The sequence below is a fragment of the Cervus elaphus genome, chromosome 6 (genome assembly GCF_910594005.1).
Source record: "Cervus elaphus chromosome 6, mCerEla1.1, whole genome shotgun sequence".
Classification (NCBI taxonomy): domain Eukaryota; kingdom Metazoa; phylum Chordata; class Mammalia; order Artiodactyla; family Cervidae; genus Cervus; species Cervus elaphus.
Window position 1 is genome coordinate 51,398,673 of NC_057820.1, and position 19,973 is coordinate 51,418,645.

General features: G+C 42.1%; 1 protein-coding gene across 10 annotated transcripts in view; it reads left to right on the plus strand.

The window, feature by feature from the left end:
- The window catches only part of LOC122696617 (poly(A)-specific ribonuclease PARN-like), a 256,073-nt gene that overhangs the window by 116,843 nt on the left and 119,257 nt on the right, over positions 1–19,973 (plus strand). For all 10 annotated transcript variants that reach the window (XM_043906867.1, XM_043906869.1, XM_043906871.1 and 7 more), the window contains 3 exons: positions 11,116–11,171; positions 12,140–12,226; positions 14,916–14,990. In XM_043906867.1, coding sequence (XP_043762802.1) covers positions 11,116–11,171; positions 12,140–12,226; positions 14,916–14,990 — 218 coding nt within the window. The remainder of the gene's footprint in view (positions 1–11,115; positions 11,172–12,139; positions 12,227–14,915; positions 14,991–19,973) is intronic.

Here is a 19,973-nt window from a genome sequence, read left to right on the forward strand (position 1 = left end):
GCAGTAAGTTCTTTCTGCTAATATGCCTGTGCTTCACCTTTAATATCAGAGAGATTTTTTAAACTGAAGGGTTGTAGAAAAACAAAATACTTCAGATCCGTGCGAAACCTCCTTTCACTGGTGCTGGACGGAACCACGCTTATTGTCTCAGTTACCAGCAGCCACCCTTCACGTTGAACCATGTCGTTCACTGGTGACCCACGTGTCCGGAAGTGCAGATCCTGCTTGTCTTTCATGAGAGCAGTACTTGGCCCCTGCAGGGCGGCTCTCACCTTACCCTCTGCGGTCCTGCCGGCCTCTTCTCATACAGAGGAGTGAGAGGCGCTGGAGCAACAGGAGGGCGAGGCCGGTCTGCCCTGCGCGCGTGCTCAGGCACTCAGCCTGAGTGTCTGACTCTGTCACGCCGCTGACTGTAGCCCGCCAGGCTCCTCTGCCTGTGGGTTTTCAGGCAAGAATACCGGAGGAGGCTGCCAGTTCCTCCTGCAGTGGATCTTCCTGACTCAGAGGTCAAACCCGCGTCTCTTACATCTACATTGGCAGGTGGATTCTTTATTAATGTGCCATCTGGGAAGCCTCCCAGCAATTGCTGTTGGGTTTTAGCATCCTGGGTGAGGGAGCCAATATGTCTTCATTGAGATCCTGGTAATGTTGGGTATCAAGTCCATTGTGGTTCTTTTTTTTTTAATAATTTAATTTGTCTATTTTTGGCAGTGCTGGGTCTTCGTTCCTGCTCTGGCTTTCTCTAGTTGGGGTGTGTGGGGGCTACTCTGGTTGCAGTGCTCGGGCTTCTCATTGCAATGGCTTCTCTTATTGCGGAGCATGGGCTCTAGGGTGCTTGGGCTTAGTAACTGTGACTTGTGGGCTCAGTAGTTGCGTTGCATGGGTTTAGTTGCTCCGCGGCACGTGGATCTTCCCAGATCAGGGATGAAACCCTTATCTCCTGCATTGGCAGGTGGATTCTTTACCACAGAGTCACCAGTGAAGCCCATGAGTCCATTGTTTTAAGTGTTAGAGTAATTTCCCTCAAGAGCTTTCCAGCTTTACAACATAAGTGAGAGGTGCAATACAGTTTGTGCTGTTGGGAAGGCCTACCTGTGACTGTCACAGTGCTCAGCATAATGGGTTTCCATATGCGTTTCATGTGTTAAAATCATTTGGTTAATTTCTCCAGTAGAACTGCCTCACTTCAGGGTCCTGTGTAGTAGAGAGCAGCTGTGGTCTGTGGGATCAGGTACCTGGATTTGAATCCCAGCCCTGCTCCTTATACCTGGACCCCCTTGAGCAAGTTACCCTCTGTGTGCCTCAGCTTCCTCATCTGTAGTTGAGAACGATGGTGCCCATTGGATAGGGTTGCTGTCAGAGTGCCACGGGAGAATGTGTATAAAATGCACAGTGCCTGACATGTCATAGGCCTCAGTCAGCTTGTCACTGCTTTGGGGACATTTATACTTTGAAGACTTCTGTTGACCAAATGCTGGGAACAAATGGAGAGCTTTTCATTTTTAAAGAAAATACCATATAATCATATCTTTAGTACTGTAGGCCTCTTATAAGGTGGGCTTTGTATTCAGTTATGAGCCTTGATCAGAAAAAAGAGGGATAGCGGGATAAAGCATGCTTGTAACTCAGTGGTGCTCAGGAAGATTTGCATGTATGTCTTTTTGCTTTTTATTTCCCCCTTTGAGGCATATGGTTAAATCTCAGTCTGGGCTGGGCAGCATTTCTAGTTGTAGGTTTTTATTGGGAGAGGAAAGTAAAGAAGTAGCATTTACTAAGTGACCCTTTGAAAGTGGTTTCTTTTTTTTTTTTTTTAACAGCTTTATTGGGATATAAATTTGCACGCCATGCAATTCACCCATTTAAAGTGTACAATTCAGTGGTTTGGGGTATGTGACATTATGCATTTTTTAAAAAAAATTATGGTAAACTATATGTAACATACAAGTTGCCATTTTAACGATTTTTAAGCGTACAATTCAGTGGCAGTAAGTACATCCACAGTGTTGCACAGTTGCCACCACTATCTGTTTCCAGAACTTTTTCCTCACCCCAAACAAACTCTGTGGTCATTAGGCAGTAATTCCCCATCCCCCTGCTCCCCTCAGCCCCAGGTAAACCTCTCACCTGCTTTTCTGTCGATGCATTTGTCCTTTTGTGAGCTGTTTCTTCTTGAGCAACTCATTGCTTCAGTGAGATCTTAATCTATTGAAACAGTACCTTGGGTTTCCCAAATCAGTAGGATGGAAATAATCTCCAAGCATTGGCTTGGTTTGATTGCCCTGAAAGTGACGCCCTGATTCTCATGAAGGTGAAGGACAAGGTGAGCCTGCCTTGAGCGTGGGGCTTCTTAAGGCTGGAAACTAGTGCTTGTTTGCAAACTAGTCGTTGAGTTCTCCCAGCAAGGGGTGCTTGCCTCAGACTGATACTGCCTTACCTAATTTCTGCCGTGCAACCTTATTTTCCCAAGATTGATCAGGCAAGCTGCTTCTGTGGCTTTATCATAAGGCCACTTTCTAGAGACACCTTAAGGGAAACCCACGCCACACACCTCTGCTCGGCGTGCTAGCCCCGTGGGCCCCTTCTGCCCTTGTATTGGCTCTGGTTGCTTTAAAGTATGTGTCTCTCTAGCTTAATAACTTGTTTATCATTACAATTTGTAGAGGTTAGAAAAAATCAGTCCCTGGATATATGTTTAAGCAGCTTGCCTCCTTCTTAGCAGGATATCATTTTAGTTTCCTGTGATTCCTATTTGAATCTCCGCAAGCGTGGTAGGTGACCTGAAACAACAGACATTTATTCTTTCACAGTTCTGGAGGCCAGAAGTTTGAAGTTAAGGTATAGGTGTGGCTGTGCTTCTCCCACAGGCTCTGGGAAGGATCTGTTCCTTGCCTCTCTAGCGCCTGGGGATGCTGACACTCCCTGGCTAGTCACCATGTCACTCCAGTCTCTGCCTCCCCCTCTGTGTGTATCCTGTCTCCCTCTTTCTTTTGTAAGGACAGTTGTGATGGTATTTAGGGTTCACTTGGATAGTTTAAGATATGTCCTCATGTAAGGTCCTTAACCTAATTTCTAGTTCCATCTGCTAAGATCCTTTTTTCAAATAAGGCAGCATTCAGAGGCTCTGGGAGTTAGGCTGTGGACCTCGCTTTCTGGAGGCCTGTTTATAGGCATGTTGGTAGTAAAGCCCGTGTTCTTAGGTAGTCCTTGCCTTGCCTTGGCCCTGGCTGTAAGCAGATAGGTCATGGTTATTTCCAAGTCTGTTTCACAGTTAATTTATATGAGTCAGAGGTTAGCAATTTACCCTAAGAAATTTGCAAGAAAAGAAGTGAAGAGAGGTGAAGTTGCTTAGTCCTGTCCGACTCTTTGCAACCCCATGAACTGTAGCCCGCCAGACTCTTCTATCCATGGGATTTTTCAGGCAAGAATACTGGAGTGGGTTGCCATTTCCTTCTCCAGGGGATCTTCCCAACCCAGGGATCAAACCCAGGTCTCCTGCATTGTAAGCAGACTCCTTACTGGTTGAGCCATGAAGGAGTTTAGACTAGCTGCCAAATATCTTCTCCACTGAACATCTTCCATGGTTCAGAGTGTTTCACCCACAGCGACTATAATTTCTGACAGCATCCCTGAGGAGGTAGGTAATAAGGTCCCCCATTTGCAAGCTGAGGCCATCTGCCGCGGGCCCCAGAAACAGTTGAGTCAGGGACAACCCAGGTCTGTCCTCAGCTGGGGATAGGATTCTTCCTCCAAAGCATCATTCTCTAAAAGAGACAGCTCAACAGTTAGTAGGACATTTTCTTAAGAGACAATGCTAGTATCGCTGAAAGATTTCTTTCTCTGCATGTTTGGTTTGGGCAGTGATTCTAAAAGATGTTGACTTGGACCACCGGATCGAGTGCGACCAGTTTCCTCTGACATTTTACAATCTGCTGTTTTATAGGTCCAGCAGACGTTGCCTTTGTACAATGTTTAGTTTAACACTTTTATTTGATGTAATTTGATATGGTTCATTTGATGGAGACTGTTTAAACATGCTGCTGACTTTCTTTCCTTTTGCCTTTCTTCCCCGCACTGTCCCCCCTCCCCCCCCCCACACACACTTGTTTCTTGCATTACATCTCTGAGAAGGGACATGAGTTGGCTTTGGGACAAATGTTGGGTAACTCTCTATTTGTCAAGATATCAAGTGACTAGATTGGAAATTGCACGTGCACCCCTCTTCCCCCCACCCTGAGTGAAATGAAAATAACTGGTGCCACAAGGACTCTCCTCTACCCAGTGGTTGCCCTCTTATTTTACACAAGAGCTTTAGTGAGCAAAATAAGTGAGCTTATTTTGTGAGAGATGTCTGCATGCTTCCTATCCTGGATGATAAAATTAGTTTTTTATGGCGCATAAATATGTATAATGATGAGCCTTTGCATACACGGTTCTCATGAAGTGCTTTTTACTGCTGTGCCCTGAAGGAAATACCGAGACCATTTGCAAGAACAGTAGAGCTGGCAGTCGTTAAAGGTTTCAATTTTCCTCTGGAAGGCTTGGGACTTGGAGTTAGGTGCAAATTAATTCACCACTCAAATCGTGTTGAGATGAGATTGTACTCAGCATCTCCGTATTCCGGTCTGTAGTGGCATAAGAGGAGTACAGTTTTGCTTGGAAATCTGTTCTTTGAGGCAGAGCTTTTTAGGAAGAGATATGTAGTCTTGAAGAAATGCGCATGTTTACTCATTAAATGAAATACTGAGTTTCTAGGTGGAAGAATGAAAAGTTTGGGGCCTGGAGGGTTTTCCTTTTGCTCAGGCAGAACCAGAGTAAACACTGTCCTCTCTTATGAAGACAGGCTGTGACATCAGAAATCCTAGATCATCCAGGCCTGTGTGTGTGTGTACAGATCTGACCTTACAGGAAATAAAGGTCCTGTATTCAGACACCATTATCTCACTCACCCCTAGGATGGGCCGATTCACAGGGTTTCCCTGATGGTGATCTTGGTGTGTGGGGGGCAGGTGTGACCGTGAGGCCGGAGGCCTGGGAGCAGCTGGTTCTGCGCTGCAGACGTGGGAAGGTTGTCCTCTGACCTGTAGCAGCATGGCTCTCTTCTCTGCTCCTTCATCCTGGTTGCTTTCCTCAGTCCACCCAAAGCTCTTCTCAGAGAGCAGCCTCATTTCTTATATCTGGACTCTGCCCCGTTGCACGAAGCTATAATTTAATCAGCCCTTAGAGCATTGCCAAAAAAGCCAACAAAAGCCTATATCTGAGATCTTACATCCCGAGTTCTTGCACTAGAGGTGGTTGAGGACGCGAGTCCTCATTTGTCCCTTAGAGGCTCCTGCGGGGACTGTAGGCTCAGTTTCACATGAGGCTGTGGGAAGAGCTCAGGTTAAAAGCCGATGTGAAGGGGGTATGGGCTTCCCAGGTGACATCAGTGGTAAAGAACCCGCCTGCCTGCCAGTGCAGGAGATGTAAGAGACGTGGGTTCAATCTCTGGGTCAAGAAGATCCCCCGGAGGAAGAAATGGCAAGTCGCTCCAATATTCTCGCCTGGAGAATTCCACGGACAGAGGAGCCCAGCGAGGTTGCACAGTTGGACACGACTGAAGCGACTTAGCTCACACGCACGTGAGGGGGTACCTGGCAAAGAGATGGTGAGGCCCTTAGTGTAAGACTGGTAATGGGGAAACTTTGGGTCTGAATCTGTCTCTACTCCCATGCTGGCCAAGGGTAAGCCGCCGGAGTAGGAAAAAGCTGCTTCCTCATTCCCTGTGTGATAGGACTCGGTGCCTGTCCTCTAGACGCCAGAGGATCAGAGGAGGCTGAGTGCGCCGTAACAAACACTTATTTTAGTCAGGAACCTTGTCCTTTTAAAAAATAGTATATTTTTATCCTGATTGAAACACAAATTACCCACTTGTAATTCTACCAGCCAAAACGAAAAAAAAAAAAAAAAAAAGCTGTCATTTGGTGTGTTTCCTGCTAATTTTCTATCTCTATTTCATTTGCTAATTGAGATTGTACTGGTTTATGATTTGGTAACTTAAAAAAATTCAATAAAGGATTTTTCCAAAGACGTTAAAACCGGTGGTCAGCAGCATCGCATTGCTGGTCTTCAGTGGTTTGTCAGGTGGGACATCCTGGTCCTCTTATAACCTGACCTGTGTGTCGGGCCTTCTGTCAGGTGCACAGGTATTACTGGTTTCTTGCCAGTTGTCTCTTTTCTTTCTTCTCTTCTTTTAAATTTATTTATTTGGCTGTGCCGGGTCTTCGTTGCGGCATTCGGGATCCTTAGTTGCGGCATTCGAACTCCTGTGGGATCATGACTCGCAGCATGTGGGATCTAGTTCCCTGACCAGGTATTGAACCCAGGGCCCCCTGCACCGGGAGTGCAGAGTCTTAGACACTAGACTACCAGGGAAGTCCTGCCGATTGCTTCTTTAAGTGGCCCTGAGTACAAGTCACTGATCCACAGTCTTTTTCTGCCATCACTTAGCAGCAGTGGAAACCATGCTGCTGCAGGAGCTAAATGAACTGTTTCCTTTCATTTCTGAATAGAATTACTGGCTTTACACATAGACTCGGTCATGCGGAATTTTAACAAACTGTAATGATCTCTTTGGTTCCCAGAGGTTTGAGCCTCGGTGCAAAATATTCCTGAATCACCTTCAGGACTTCCTGTCTGCATTTTTGAATGTTACCTTTGCCCTTCTTGTTTTCTTGAGCACAGCTGCATAAAACAGGTTAATACCAGCACTGTTTTGCCATCCTTTTTCACATTGGACAACTGCAAATGATTCAGATCAGCCACAGTCCAAGACACGCTCTTGTGTCATCAAAGAATACCCTCTGATCTTAGTGTACCTCTTTTGAGCTGCTCATTGTGTCTCATGCTTGCCAGAATTGGGGTCTGAAGCGTGTTGGTAAGGTCGGAGAATTTTGACAAGTTTGGAGATTCAGTGTGTGTGTGTGTGTGTGCCAGCCTTGGAGGCTGTATTATTGACTAAAGCTTGTGATGCGGAGGGGCTGCTTTGTTGCCAAGTTACAGAAAGGGTTGGACTTTTGCCAGTGAATTGCCAAGAGAGTAGTTTACACCATCTTTTTTTACATTCTTCTTCAAAATGAGGGAAACAGTGGTCAGCAATTGTTTCCCCCAGTTGACATCTTGCAGAGAACCTAGTTGTTTCCCCCAGTTGACCTCCTGGTTTCAGGGAATGGTGGAAGCCTTGTTATTGCTGCCTGGATGTTGAGGTAGTCCTTGGTGTTTGTTTTAATAGTTTTGTGTTTCTCTTAAGTCAAAATGATTTACTGCAAACAAATCATTGAGACTAATACCTTTTTGGAGAAGTTGAGACAAGTCATTATTACCCAGCTGATCAGTGAATCATCATTCGTGGAAATTAACACAGTCTTGAACATACTTTTTTTCTGTGAACCCAGTGATTTTCAGTTCCCAGGTTCTGAGTCAGTGGGGCTTAAGTGGGTGGGGCCCGGGAATTTGCATTTCTATCAAGATGCCTATCTGGGGAAACACATTTTGATAAGTGCTCAAGCTTCTAGGCTCCTAAGAAGCTTTATGTCTGAAATGAAATTCTCCTGTGACTACAAGCCTTCTAACATAGTCTGGATCAGTGTCACACTGCCATGGTCAGAAAAGAATGTCAGCAGATGACTTTCCATGAGTGCCATGCAGCATATGGGCAGCAGAGCCGGGTGGCTGTTTTGGACATAAAGACATTGTCCACAGCCTGTTCTGTGGAGCCGATTAAGAGGCTGAGCTGAAGTCATCCAGTCTGCTGAGTGAATGACCCCGGAGTGTACTGTGCTCCACCCTTGGATCTGTTGGGATGTTTGAAAGCCGCGCTAAACAACATCGCCAGTGTCATCACAGAACATTAAAAAACTGACAGATGCCCCAAAGGGTAGAATTTATTTTATAGCATCTAGAATGTGAACATGAGTCATGTAGTGTACTGGGATAGAATCCCAATGTACGATTGGCCCTTGTATCAGATGGGAACTTTAATTTTAGTGTTTGACAGAATCATTGTCAGTCCTTCAGAGAATAAGTGCAAAAATAGTGTTTCATCAGGAAGCTTGCAGGAACGTGGCCAGGGCCCCACACAGTCTTGTGTGTCTCTACCAAATTATAGCCACCCTGAATCTTCACTGAAATAAAAATAACATTTCCTGCAAGCAATGGTCCGAGTGTGTTTCCAATATCTGCAGATGAAAGGCCTTCTGGGAGAGACTGTTCTTCAATGCAGTTCACAGGGAAGGAGCATCCTTTCATGTGCTTGTCAGTATTTCTGCTCGCCTAGTGCATTTCTCTTATGTTAAAATGAAAACTGTTCGGTCAGATGAGCCACACATGAGGTATTTTATCAGATCATCCCAGGGTGTCAGTGTAGGCCATCTGACAGCCAGTCAGTATGAGGCATGCATGCAATGAAATGTTTTAATTTTCCCTCAAAAGGGCAGGCGGGGATGCTTCCAGAGCAGTGGCCTGCAAACTGTCTGGCCTAAAAGGAGAGGGAGGCCCTCGGCGAGTTGACTTTGGTTCTGTTCCACAGATGCTCAGCTCCAGTTTTAGAATTGGTTTCCCAGTTGCATGGGGTGCAGTCAGCCAAGTCATACACAGATTGGTTTGCGTGTTCTTCCAGGGTTTGGGGTGATTTGCTTCTCTGTAAAGCCCAAACATGAAGCTGGAGGGATGAGTGAGAAGGGCTATTAATATAATTCATTTGGAAGGGGTTTCTATTTAGTTAAAGTATTGAGTAAGCAAACAAGGTAGTGTAGGATTAACTAACTTAAGAAAAATCTTTTGAGTGTTTCTGCTGAGAATAAATTTTTACTGAGTTTGAACAGAAATGATACTTATAATCGAGATGAAATATTAAAGGACAAACAGCCAGTGTAATGCTTGACAAAATGTATCTTTAAAATTAAGAAAATATATATTTACATGGTGAGAGAATTGGGGAAATCTGCTTTTTAAATGTCACCCTTGTTTGTATTTATACATTAGATTTTCTAAACTTGTTGAGGCCACATGACCTTAAGAGGAAAACAGTATTTTTAAAAGAAATAAAGCAGCTGAACACTCAAACTTGTGATTTTTCTTTATATTTGTCTCCCCACAGCAGGTGGGGTAGTGCACAGGATATACGGATTGATTCTACTGGTGTTTTCAGTTGAACTTTCTCTAAGGAAATCTCTAGTTATTACCCCTGGGGCTCGCAGTTCTGGTAGCCTCTGTTTTAAGTTTAAAAAATAATCATAAAAGGATTTTTGAAAAACAAAACTCAGTTTCCCAGAACCATTGGCTGCTTTTTTTCAGAGCAGGGAGTGGGGAGTATTTTTTATTTTTGGTTTAATGATACCAGTGTTTTACAAAGCTGTCACAATAGTATAAAATTTTGTGCTTTTTTTAAATTAAAAATTGCCCTACAAGTTACTGATGTTTTGAATTTTTTGAAAGTTATCTTGAAATTAATTCTGTTGGAATGATGAACTGTAATTTACCCACGCACATAGGTTGTTGAATCTGGAGGTTGATTTTGATTACTGGTGCCTTTGAAGGTATAGCAGTGAACATCTTGTTGATTCAGTTTTTATTCTTCTGTTGAAATTTGGGTACACAATTTATTTTTATAGTGGCTGATATGTTTCTTCAACTTTTACTGAAAATTGTTTTGGTTTTTTTTTTTTGTATTTTTGGTTTAGAGTTGGGAGCCATCTCTCAATTTACTAAATGGAGAATTGAGAATTACGTGAACCATAAAATTATTGATCCTTCTAACTCAGGACTAACTCATCAGGTTCTGGTTGTCAGTAGTAATAACAACCACTTTCGAGGGGAATCTATGCTTTTATATGTCTCATTGTTTTCTGGCGTTGCAGGCGGTATCGATTAAACTGGGTGAACCAGCTACCAGATCCAGAATAGTACACTTGAGCCTAAATTAGTGAACTAAAAATAAATTTGGTTTCTTAGCCATAGGATTTGGTTTATTAAATTGTAGGCTAGGCAACAAGTCCTCAAACCGCAGAGTACCAGGACTTTTTTTTTTCTGGCGTTCACAGAACAGTGGTATTCATGCTGATGGTTCCATTTGTAAACTGGATCATGCCCTGCCTGGCTTTTGAATGCCTGGTAATAATGTGCCTTAATTGCAGGTCAGTGAAGCCAAACTAATTGCTTGTTGGGCACTTGGATTGCCTTTTTAATTTGCTGTATAATGCAGTCCCTACCAGAAATGCACAATATGCCGTTATCTAAATAAAACTCATTAAAATCATCTTACAGACAACAGAATGCCTGATATTTTGCCCACAATCTTGCAAATAAAAGCAAATTGAATGGCATTATGGAGAGCTGTAATTTAGAAGCACTCTTTTAAAAAGTGCCTTTGTATCCATTTTAAAAGTATACATAAATGACTGCTATGGTTTCTATCAGTGTGTTAGGTTTTTTGTTTGTTTTTACCAAGGATTATTTTGCTTCATGCTTTTAATATGTTTTAAATGGGAGTAATGACAGTTCACCCAGTAAGATCAGTACTCATCCAATGATGGCATTTCACTTTAAAAAAAGAAGAAAAGAAAGACATTGGTGACACATTCCTAGCTCACAAAACACCAGTCCATAGGGATTACCTTTACAATTTGTGGGGACAGTTGTTCACGGGGGTTAAGATGGTCAGTACACTGTAGGACTTGTTTTCTCTCAGTTTCTCTGGACTAACAGGGCAGCTCAGCAGAGGACTTTGTTTTGACTCTTTGATGACTAATTTTATTCATCTAGCTAATATTTATTGAGTAGCTCCTGAACTACTCCAGGAACAGCTCCAGGAACTGTTGTAGGTGTTGGGGATACCAGTTTTTGTTTTCTATTTGTAATAAATATTTCAGACTCAAGAAGTGTGCTCAGTCATGTCTGACTAATATTTAGCTCTAGAGAAAAATGTGAAGTGGATCTTAAGACTCTTCAAAATGATTTTAGAAATAAGGTAATGTAATTAAGGAGCTTCTACAAAAGAATTTTCTAGATGTTTATATCAGCTGGTTTTTTTTTTTTTAAATAGAAGTTAGTCCATTATCCATTTTCCTTTTCTTTTGGTAGGTTATTTCTTATGAGAGTCATGGATATCCCCTATCTAAACTTGGAAGGACCAGACTGTAAGTGAATTTTTTATTTTCTCATTGCATCTGCACATTTAAGTGTGTGGTCTGGAAAGGAGAACAGGAACAGAATTACTGAAGAAAGAGCTTTATTCACTTAAAAATAGCCAGTGATTTTGTGGTTGATATGAATAGTACGCTTAAGTTAATGTTACCCTTGGGCCTTGATTAACCCATCTCTTTACTTACATTTTCCAGTTTATACATGAGTTGAATTTAAAAAAATATATATCTTCTCATCATTACTTCATTTTCACTCAGCACTCTGAGTTCATGATTTTCTGTAAAAAAAATTGTATATGTAATAGATTTCAAGATGTACTAGCTGTGTCAATAACAGTACATTTTCTGTTTTCCAGTTATTTGAGTATGTATATATTTAAGTTTTGTGGTTAGGTTTTTTTTTTTCTTTTTGAAGACCTCAGACAACCAGGCTGTTTGAGAGGTAGTTGTTGCTTCTTCCGATTGTTCTTTTCCATTGCTGTTTTTGTAGCCTTGGTAAATTGCCTTAATATATGCCATAGGCATATAGAAACAGAGGAATTACGCTTTATACACGGTGATAATAATCACTGCAGTAGAAGTTTGAGGACATCGTCGTAGTTTTAATGCTCAAACCTGTCGTCCTCGCAGCAGTTCTGTGAGCTGAGTCTCGTCGTCCCCAGTCTGTAACCACGAGTGGCTTGAGTAGTTAGGTCTCTTGCTCTGTGTCGCAGTCACGTGGTGGGTGTGGGATTAGAAATCAAGATTGTGACAGGACCGCGTCTGTTCAAGCACATCCATTCAGTTTGGACAGTGCATTTCTTTTTTTAAGTTGGATACACATGAACGTTAGGGCTCATTTGGTAATTGCAAGGCTCTCATAATTATTCTCCAAGTTAGCTTGGCCTCAGTTTCATTGACGAACCACTGGTCAGCTGTCCGCTTTTCAGCCATCAACCTTTCATCAAAAATTTGTTTTGTAGTGCAGCCTAAACGTGATCACGTCCTCCATGTGACATTCCCCAAAGAATGGAAAACCAGCGACCTTTACCAGCTTTTCAGTGCCTTTGGTAAGTCAAGCATAAGTATAGATGTCCTTTCAGGGTCCTGCTCTTCTTACGGTCTAGGTGGTCAAAGTATATAGATGGCTTTAGCTTGGACATAAAAGAGGATTAATATGCAAAGTTTTCATCTCACTCGGAGAGTTTTTGGAGCTTGGTATGCTGCTTTCTTATGCCAATATGACCTGAGGACCTTTTGCTAGCATCCCACAGTAGAGCACTGTTATTCATCTATATCCATGGAAATCAAGAACAGTTAGCCCCTTACGACCCATGGGGAAGAAGTCTAGGCTAAATAATTGTTAAGGTGAAATTGAAAGAGAATACCTGTTTCATAAGGGCAGGCAGTTGCTGCTTGATATCAAATAGCCCAGCAGATAAGCACAGATGTTTGAGAGGACCAAGTATGAGGTAGGTTCTTTTGTTACCTTTTTTATCAGGTCAGGCCATTAGATTCAATTGAACAGTCTTCTGATTAGGGTTTATAAAGGCCATTCTGATTGTAAGTCTTCAGCAGTGTCTCTTAATTTTAACAAAGTATTTAAACTGTCATCTCTGGAAATTTGTGATTAAAATGGAAACAGCAAAGACTTGATTGTCCAATAATAAGCATGTTTAGTGAATGTTAATGTGTCCCCAACAGCTTAGCATGTAGCCGTTTTAGAAAGAGTTGAAGTTTGTTAAAAGATGGTAAGGTGTTTATATTTTAGCATCTATGGTAAAAAGCAGATACAAAGTAGAATTCCTATATAACTAACATCATTTTTGTTGAACTTAGAAATCAAACTGAAAGGATGCACCATGCTCTTATCACTGAATATTTTAGATAGGATTTTTTCTTCCTCTTTGTGCTTTTCAGTATTTCTTAAAATAAACATATATTAGCTTTTATAAGTACAAAACATCGTGCAATTTTTAGGAACGTAAATGAACACAAGTGTGTTTCTAGCAAGTTATCCTCATCTTTGCAGATAGTCTAAATGACTTCTGAAATTCTGGTCCTGCTTTTTAATTTAAATGCAGTTAGATTTCACAGCACATTCCTTTGGTAAGCTTTTGATGTTGTTTCCCATCTTGTGTTGCTCTTACCCCTATTTACTCAAGCTTTAATTGGCTAAATTCAGCAGGACGCTCTGAGTAGAATATTTTTCATTTTAATTAAAGAAAGGTTAGCTGTGTGATATTGAACAGGTAACCTCTCTGTATTTGTGTTTCCTCCTTGGACATGATGATGGTGATAATGGTACTGCCTATTTAATAGGCTTGTCAGGATGATCAAATCAGCTGATCCATGGAACACATTCAGAAGTATGTGGCCTAGAGTAATTACTTAAGAAACGCTAAATATTGTTGTTGAGTCACTAAGTCGTGTGCAACTCTTTGTAACCCCATGGACTGTGGCCCACCAGGCTCCTCTGTCCCTGGGATTTCTCAGGCAAGAATACTGGAGTGGGTTGCCATTTCCTCCTCCAGGGAATCTTTCCAACCTAGGGATTGAATCCACATCTCCTGCATTGGTAGGTGAATTCTTTTCCACTGAGCCACCTGGGAAGCCCCCAAATATTATTTGTCTAAAAAAAACACACAGGGTAGAGAGCTAAGGAAGTCATGGTTGTGACTTTTGTAATTGAGAAAGTCCTGGCACCCCATGGTGCAGCAGGAAGTAAAAGTTCTTTCCTGTGAAGGAGAAGCAAAGCAGTTTTCAAGTGTTCCGAAGCCTTCAAAAATTTTAATAGATAATAAGACATTTTTTCATCACTAAGTTCTGGTGATGTTTAGCCATTTAAAAAAAATTCCAGTCTCCTGTGTTTTTTCAGGAAGAGGGTAGTGGGTAGATGTCTGCTTGCCCTGGGTTTTCTCCAGCTCCCAGCCCTCTGCTCCTCTCCTGCCTCTGTCTGCTCTCCTGCATTCCACTCTTTGCGTTTCGCCTTTGCAGAGGACTTGTCTCTGTATGTGAAAGTCATTTTGTGCCACTCTACTGCTTTCTGTCCCTCCGTGTTTTTCTTTTCTGTGTTGGTCTGTCTTGGTTTCCTCTCTCTGATGCCTTCTTTTCCTCATCCTCTATCCTCTACCTGTTTTTCTTTATTTGAGTTCTTTCCCTGGCCTTGAGATCAACAGTGAATTTTTCTTATTTCTTACACACATGGTCTCTGGTTTTTACTAGTGATCTTTTAAAAAATATACCAGGCTCATGGACTTTTTAGTCTTTTAGTACATGAACCTGGCATATTCCTTCATTTATTTAAGTCTTCATTAGTTTTCATTTGTTTGTTTATTTTAAATCCTGACCCCAGCAGTGAAAGTGCCGAATCCTAATGACTAGACCACCAGGGAACTCCCTTCTCCTGATCTTGATTGGAAAAAAGTCTCTAACCCTGGCAGGAGATTGGGTTGAATGATAAACTGCCTCAGGATTTAATCCAGAAGGATCTTTTTTTGTTTGTTTTTAAAACAAACTTTTAAAGATTCTTCTGGTTGTCCTGGTTTATCTGCTTTCTTGAAGTTTTAACTGTAGTAGCTACTGTGATAGATTTAAGTTTTATTTCTCTTTAGTGCTGAGATTTTGATCATCTTTTAAACTAACACCTCATCTCTCTTTAAATTGATGGATGTTCCGAAATATATCAGATATACAAATGGAATCTGATAGCTATCTTAATGGCTAAATGCTTACTTTGCTTTTAATTCAATATTGCAGGTAACATTGAGATATCCTGGATTGATGACACGTCAGCATTTGTTTCTCTCAGCCAGCCTGAACAGGTACCAATTGGTAAGTGTGTTGGGCCTTTGTCTTGTGTGTTAACTAAAAGGTGGGAGCTTGCCCACTTCCCAGTCTAGATGCTGTGGTGTTCAGTCAGCTGGTTCACAAGCATTGTTGCCTGGTTTGTTTTGAGCTTGTCTCTAAAATAAAGGAAGTAGTTAGTAAGTATTGCACGTAGATGAGAAAATAAGACAAATGTACTGATTCTTTAGAGATACTCTATCATATATTTTTCACTTTTCTGTTCCTTTCTTATAGCCCTTTTTCTAAAATGATTTGTATGTTTACTTGGAAGGATAAAAAGAGCAAATTGAGAGGAATGGGGGACACCAGATGGTGATTCCTATATTGACCTGTTTGCCTCTCTACTTTTTCCCATTTATTTTATAACTTTTTGTGATTCACTTATTCCATTAAACTGGTATCAAATACTTGTTTTACAAACAAATAAACTGAAAGATACTTCAGTTGCTTCTAAATTAGGGTTGTAAAAAGGTCGAATACCAACTCTCTTATTGTTGGACCCTAAATAGTTTTGATATTAACCATCACAAAACATCCCGTTTTCTTAGGATGCAAAGCTATTGAAGAATATATGTATTGTTCAGCTATTTCTTCACATAGATTTCAAGTTCCCTGGTGTTAATAATAAAAACATGTGAAAATGTTAAGTATGCTGATTAACGTTTTCTTCTTATTAAACGAAGTGCCACAGACTAACAGTATATAATTCTGATGACGTATGAGGAGAATATAAGCAGCTCTATATGAAAATTTCTACAAACACAAATTCAGGTCAAATTTTTTTTGGTATTTAAAAAAAAAAGTATATAACCATCACAGGAATATATGCCATGTTATAGAAATGGAAAGTTTAGGCTCTGGAATCATATTGCTATAGTTGTGTGACCTTGGGCAGATTCTTTGATAAGCTTCTGCTTATCTTTATAAACTGAGGACTGTGTTACGGATTTTCTAGGATTGTTGTGAGGATTACATGAAATGATTATGTATATAAAGCTGGCATTGCTTTGAACTTTTATGATGGTTGTTTCGAAGTAGATTTCAATATGAAAGGCACCGCAGGAGCTCATGACACCAGGAACAGTACTGGATACAGGGTGTGAATGATACTGCTGTTAATAGTGACATGTTTTCACATTTGCTTATTTGTGACCCATGCCCCCACAATCCTTAGAAAGACAGTTTACATGGAATCCAAAGGGAATGGATTATTAGAAACCGAAGGATGACTTCAGGTGTGGGGGCAGGGCCCCTGAGATTAAGACGGTCCTGAGACTTCAGCATGGTTGAGAGAGCACTGATGGGAACTCCCCACCCCAAATCTTTTTCTTCCCCCATGTATCTCTCTCATTTGTTTCTGGCTGTGCTGGGTCTGCCTGCCGTGCGTGGGCCTCCTCTAGTTGTGGCGCTCGGGGGCTGCTCTTCCTTGTGGCGCGTGGGCTTCCCATTGCAGTGGCTTCTCTTCTTGCGGAGCTCGGGCTCTCGGCGTGTGGGCTCAGTAGGTGCAGCACCGGACTCGAGAGCACAGTCTCAGGAGTTGTGTTGCAGGGACTTTAGTTGTCCCGAAGCCCGTGGGATCTTCCTAGATCAGGGATCGAACCCATGTCTCCTGCATTGGCAGATGGATTCTTAACCCACTGTACCAACAGGGAAGTCCTCCACCCTAAATCTCGTCACATCTTTACTCATTCATTGTTGCCCTTCACCTCCCTCGCTCTGGTCACTGAGCTTAAAAGCTACTGTACTATTGAAAGACGCAAAAATGAGTTAAGGGGATAATCATTACGGGACATCAAATATGGTTTAACAGGAACATTAAAAGAAGCCTTGATACCTCTTACCCGTAAACAAGGAATTATGCCGTGCAATGGGAGCGAAGGGGATGCAAAGGCTTTAAAGTCACACTGACATGGGACCTAACCTGCCTCTGCCACCTGTCAGCCACGCACCTCGAGGCCTGTTACATAAACTCTTAAGCCACAGGTTCCTCACTGAGAGATGGAGATGATGATAGTTACTTTGTAAGATGAGATCACACACTGTCTGTCCGTCTGTTTAATTTGGCTGCTCTGGGTCTCAGTTGTGGCACTCAGGATCTTTGATCTTTGTTGTGGCATGCAGGATCTTTAGTTGCAGCATGTGAACTCTTTGCAGCTTGTGGGATATAGTTCTCCAACCAGGGGCTCTCCAGCCCCTGCATTGGGAGCTCGGAGTCTTAGCCCCTGGACCACCAGGGAAGCCCCACAATCACAGATTTTAAGTTCCCAGCAAAGAGTCTGGCACTCCACCAGCAGTGCCTGATAATTGGTAGTAATTATTATGATACTGCTTGGCCTCCCTCGCTGTGAACAGTAAACATAAGTGTGTGTAAATCTGGAATCTGTAAGACACTAGTGAGTAGTATTTACTTGAAAATGCAAACATAATTCCTTGTTTATGGGTAAGAGGTGTCAAAGCTTCTTTTAATGTTCCTGTTATACTGTATTTGATGTCCTGTAATGATTGTTCCCTTACTTATTTTTGCATCTTTCAATAGTACAGTAGCTTTTAAGCTCTATTTTATTCAGCGATACCTGAAATCAGGGAGCTAGATTTCAGAATCACGTAGCCACAGAAGTCCTCTGATTTGTTCATTTGGCCGTCTTATTCACCACTGGGGGCTTCCCTGGTGGCCCAGATGATGAAGAATCTGCCTGCAATGCAGGAGACCTAGGTTTGATCCCTGGGTCAGGAGGATCCCCTGGAAAAGGAATGGCTACCCACTCCGGTATTCCTGCCTGGAGAGTCCCATGGACAGAGGAGCCTGGCGGGCTACAGTCCACAGAGCTGCAAAGAGTCAGACACGACTGAGTGACTGAGGCACAAATGCACTCAGCCCTGGATCCCCCTCTCACGCCTGGCCTGTGAAAGGGCCATGTAGGGAATCGGCCAAGATGAAACTGTGACCTTTCTACCTTTCTTCTTCCTAGGTTAAGAAGTTAGGTGGCTGCTTTTTTTTTTTTTTTTTAATTCCTTCTCTTCTTTATTTTTTATTTATTTTATTATTATTTTTATTTTGGGGATCTTTGTTGCGGCATGTGGGCTTTCTCTAGTTTTGGCGCACTGGGACTACTCTCTAGTTGCAGTGTGCTCACTCCTTGCAGTGGCTTCTCTTGTTGCGGAGCATGGGCTTTAGAGCCGGAGGGCTTAGTAGTTGCGGCACGTGGGCTTAGATGCCCAACCAGGGATCACACCTGCTTTCCTCCTTTGGAAGGCGGATTCTTAACCACTGGACCACCAGGAAAGTCCTGTGACTTGTCTTTTGATACATGCAGCTTTACTAAGCAAGTGTAATATTCCACAGTAGTCTCTCTTCTGACAGAAAAGACAACTCTTAACGTAAATACCTGGCCATTTGCATGTACTGTGCCTATGACTGCAGTTTTCTTAGCCAGGAGCCGTCTTTTACTAAACCATCCTCTCCCCCCAGAAGCCTGGCTCTGTCCTACTTCCATCCTCGCCTCAGCCTCAGCATCCGTGTCTCCAGGATCTTCTTAGGCTTCCTTTACAGCGGTTTGGGCCCCGTTCTCTGTATGGAGCCTGGTACCCTTTCTTAGCATACCTTGCTTCCCTGGTTGTCTTCCCAGATGGACTGGAAACTCCGAGAGCAGAGACCTCATCTCTTGTTTGCCATTGTGTTTTCAGGGCTTCGAGTTGTAGTGTCTGATGTTAGAAGTGTATGAATAATGTTAGAAGTGTATGAATATGTTAGAAGCTGAATAAATGCCATTCAAGGTGTCATGACTTAGAAATGCCTTTTTGCACTTGCTGGGTGTATCTCGTGTCTCAGACCTTGTGCTGTGATTTCTGAAATGATGCAAATGTTTCACTGAAAGACACTGTAGAATTTGTTTTTTATCATGGTGATTTTACCGATGAGCGAGACCGAAGATATTTAATATGCTGCAAATCCTGTTAATGTTATCTTAAACAAATTACTTATTCATTTCAGCGGAAACACAGGGCCTCTTAGATCAATAACATAACATTGGAAAAATCATTAAATGCCTGTTTATATTGCAGCTTGTAATGGCTTCTTTGGCTCAGTTACAAACTATTTTTGATTTACATTTAAGGAGTTGCTTTTTAACTGACACCTGTCTTTTTTTTTTTTTTTTTAATTTCTTCATTGTGCTGAGTCTAATCAAGATTTCTTCAAAGCATTTTCATGACTATGACAGCTCTTTCTCAGGTCTATCAAAATGATTAAAACTCTTCTCCTGAGTGCCATTTAGTTTGATTCCTGTTGCTTTTTGTTTCTTTGTTTTTTCACATTCTTCCCCTCTGTCTGGGAAGACAGCCTGTGGCCAGTGTGGGACTTGATGCCATGGAGGAGATCACTGAGCCTCATTGTTTGAGAATTTTTCTCAGAGTCATTGAATAAGAAATCACCTGTAATGGTCACATCTGAATAACTCAGACATATTTAGGATTTTTATATACCTAATGCAGTCTTCGGAGAAGGCAATGGCAACCCACTCCATTGTTCTTGCCTGGAGAATCCCAGGGACGGGGGAGCCTGGTGGGCTGCTGTCTTTGGGGTTGCACAGAGTTGGACACGATTGAAGTGACTTAGCAGCAGCAGCAATGCAGTCTTATTAAATGGGGGAAAGAGCTCAACAATATTTCAAATGTACTGGCACTTCCTAGTCTTACTCTCAATATTTAGACATTGTCTTATGTGTCCTTAGGCTCCTCTGTCCATGGAATTCTCCAGGCAAGAATACTGGAGTGAGTAGCCATTCCCTTCTCCAAGGGGATCTTCCTGACCCAGGGATCGAACCCAGGTCTCCTGCAGTGCAGGCAGATTCTTTACAGTGTGAGCTACCAGGGAAACCCCTTAAATACATTATAAGGCATTATCTCTCTGCCTGTAATTCTTATAGAAATAGCTTGAGGAAAATTAGCTTTTCATTTGTTTTGAAAGTC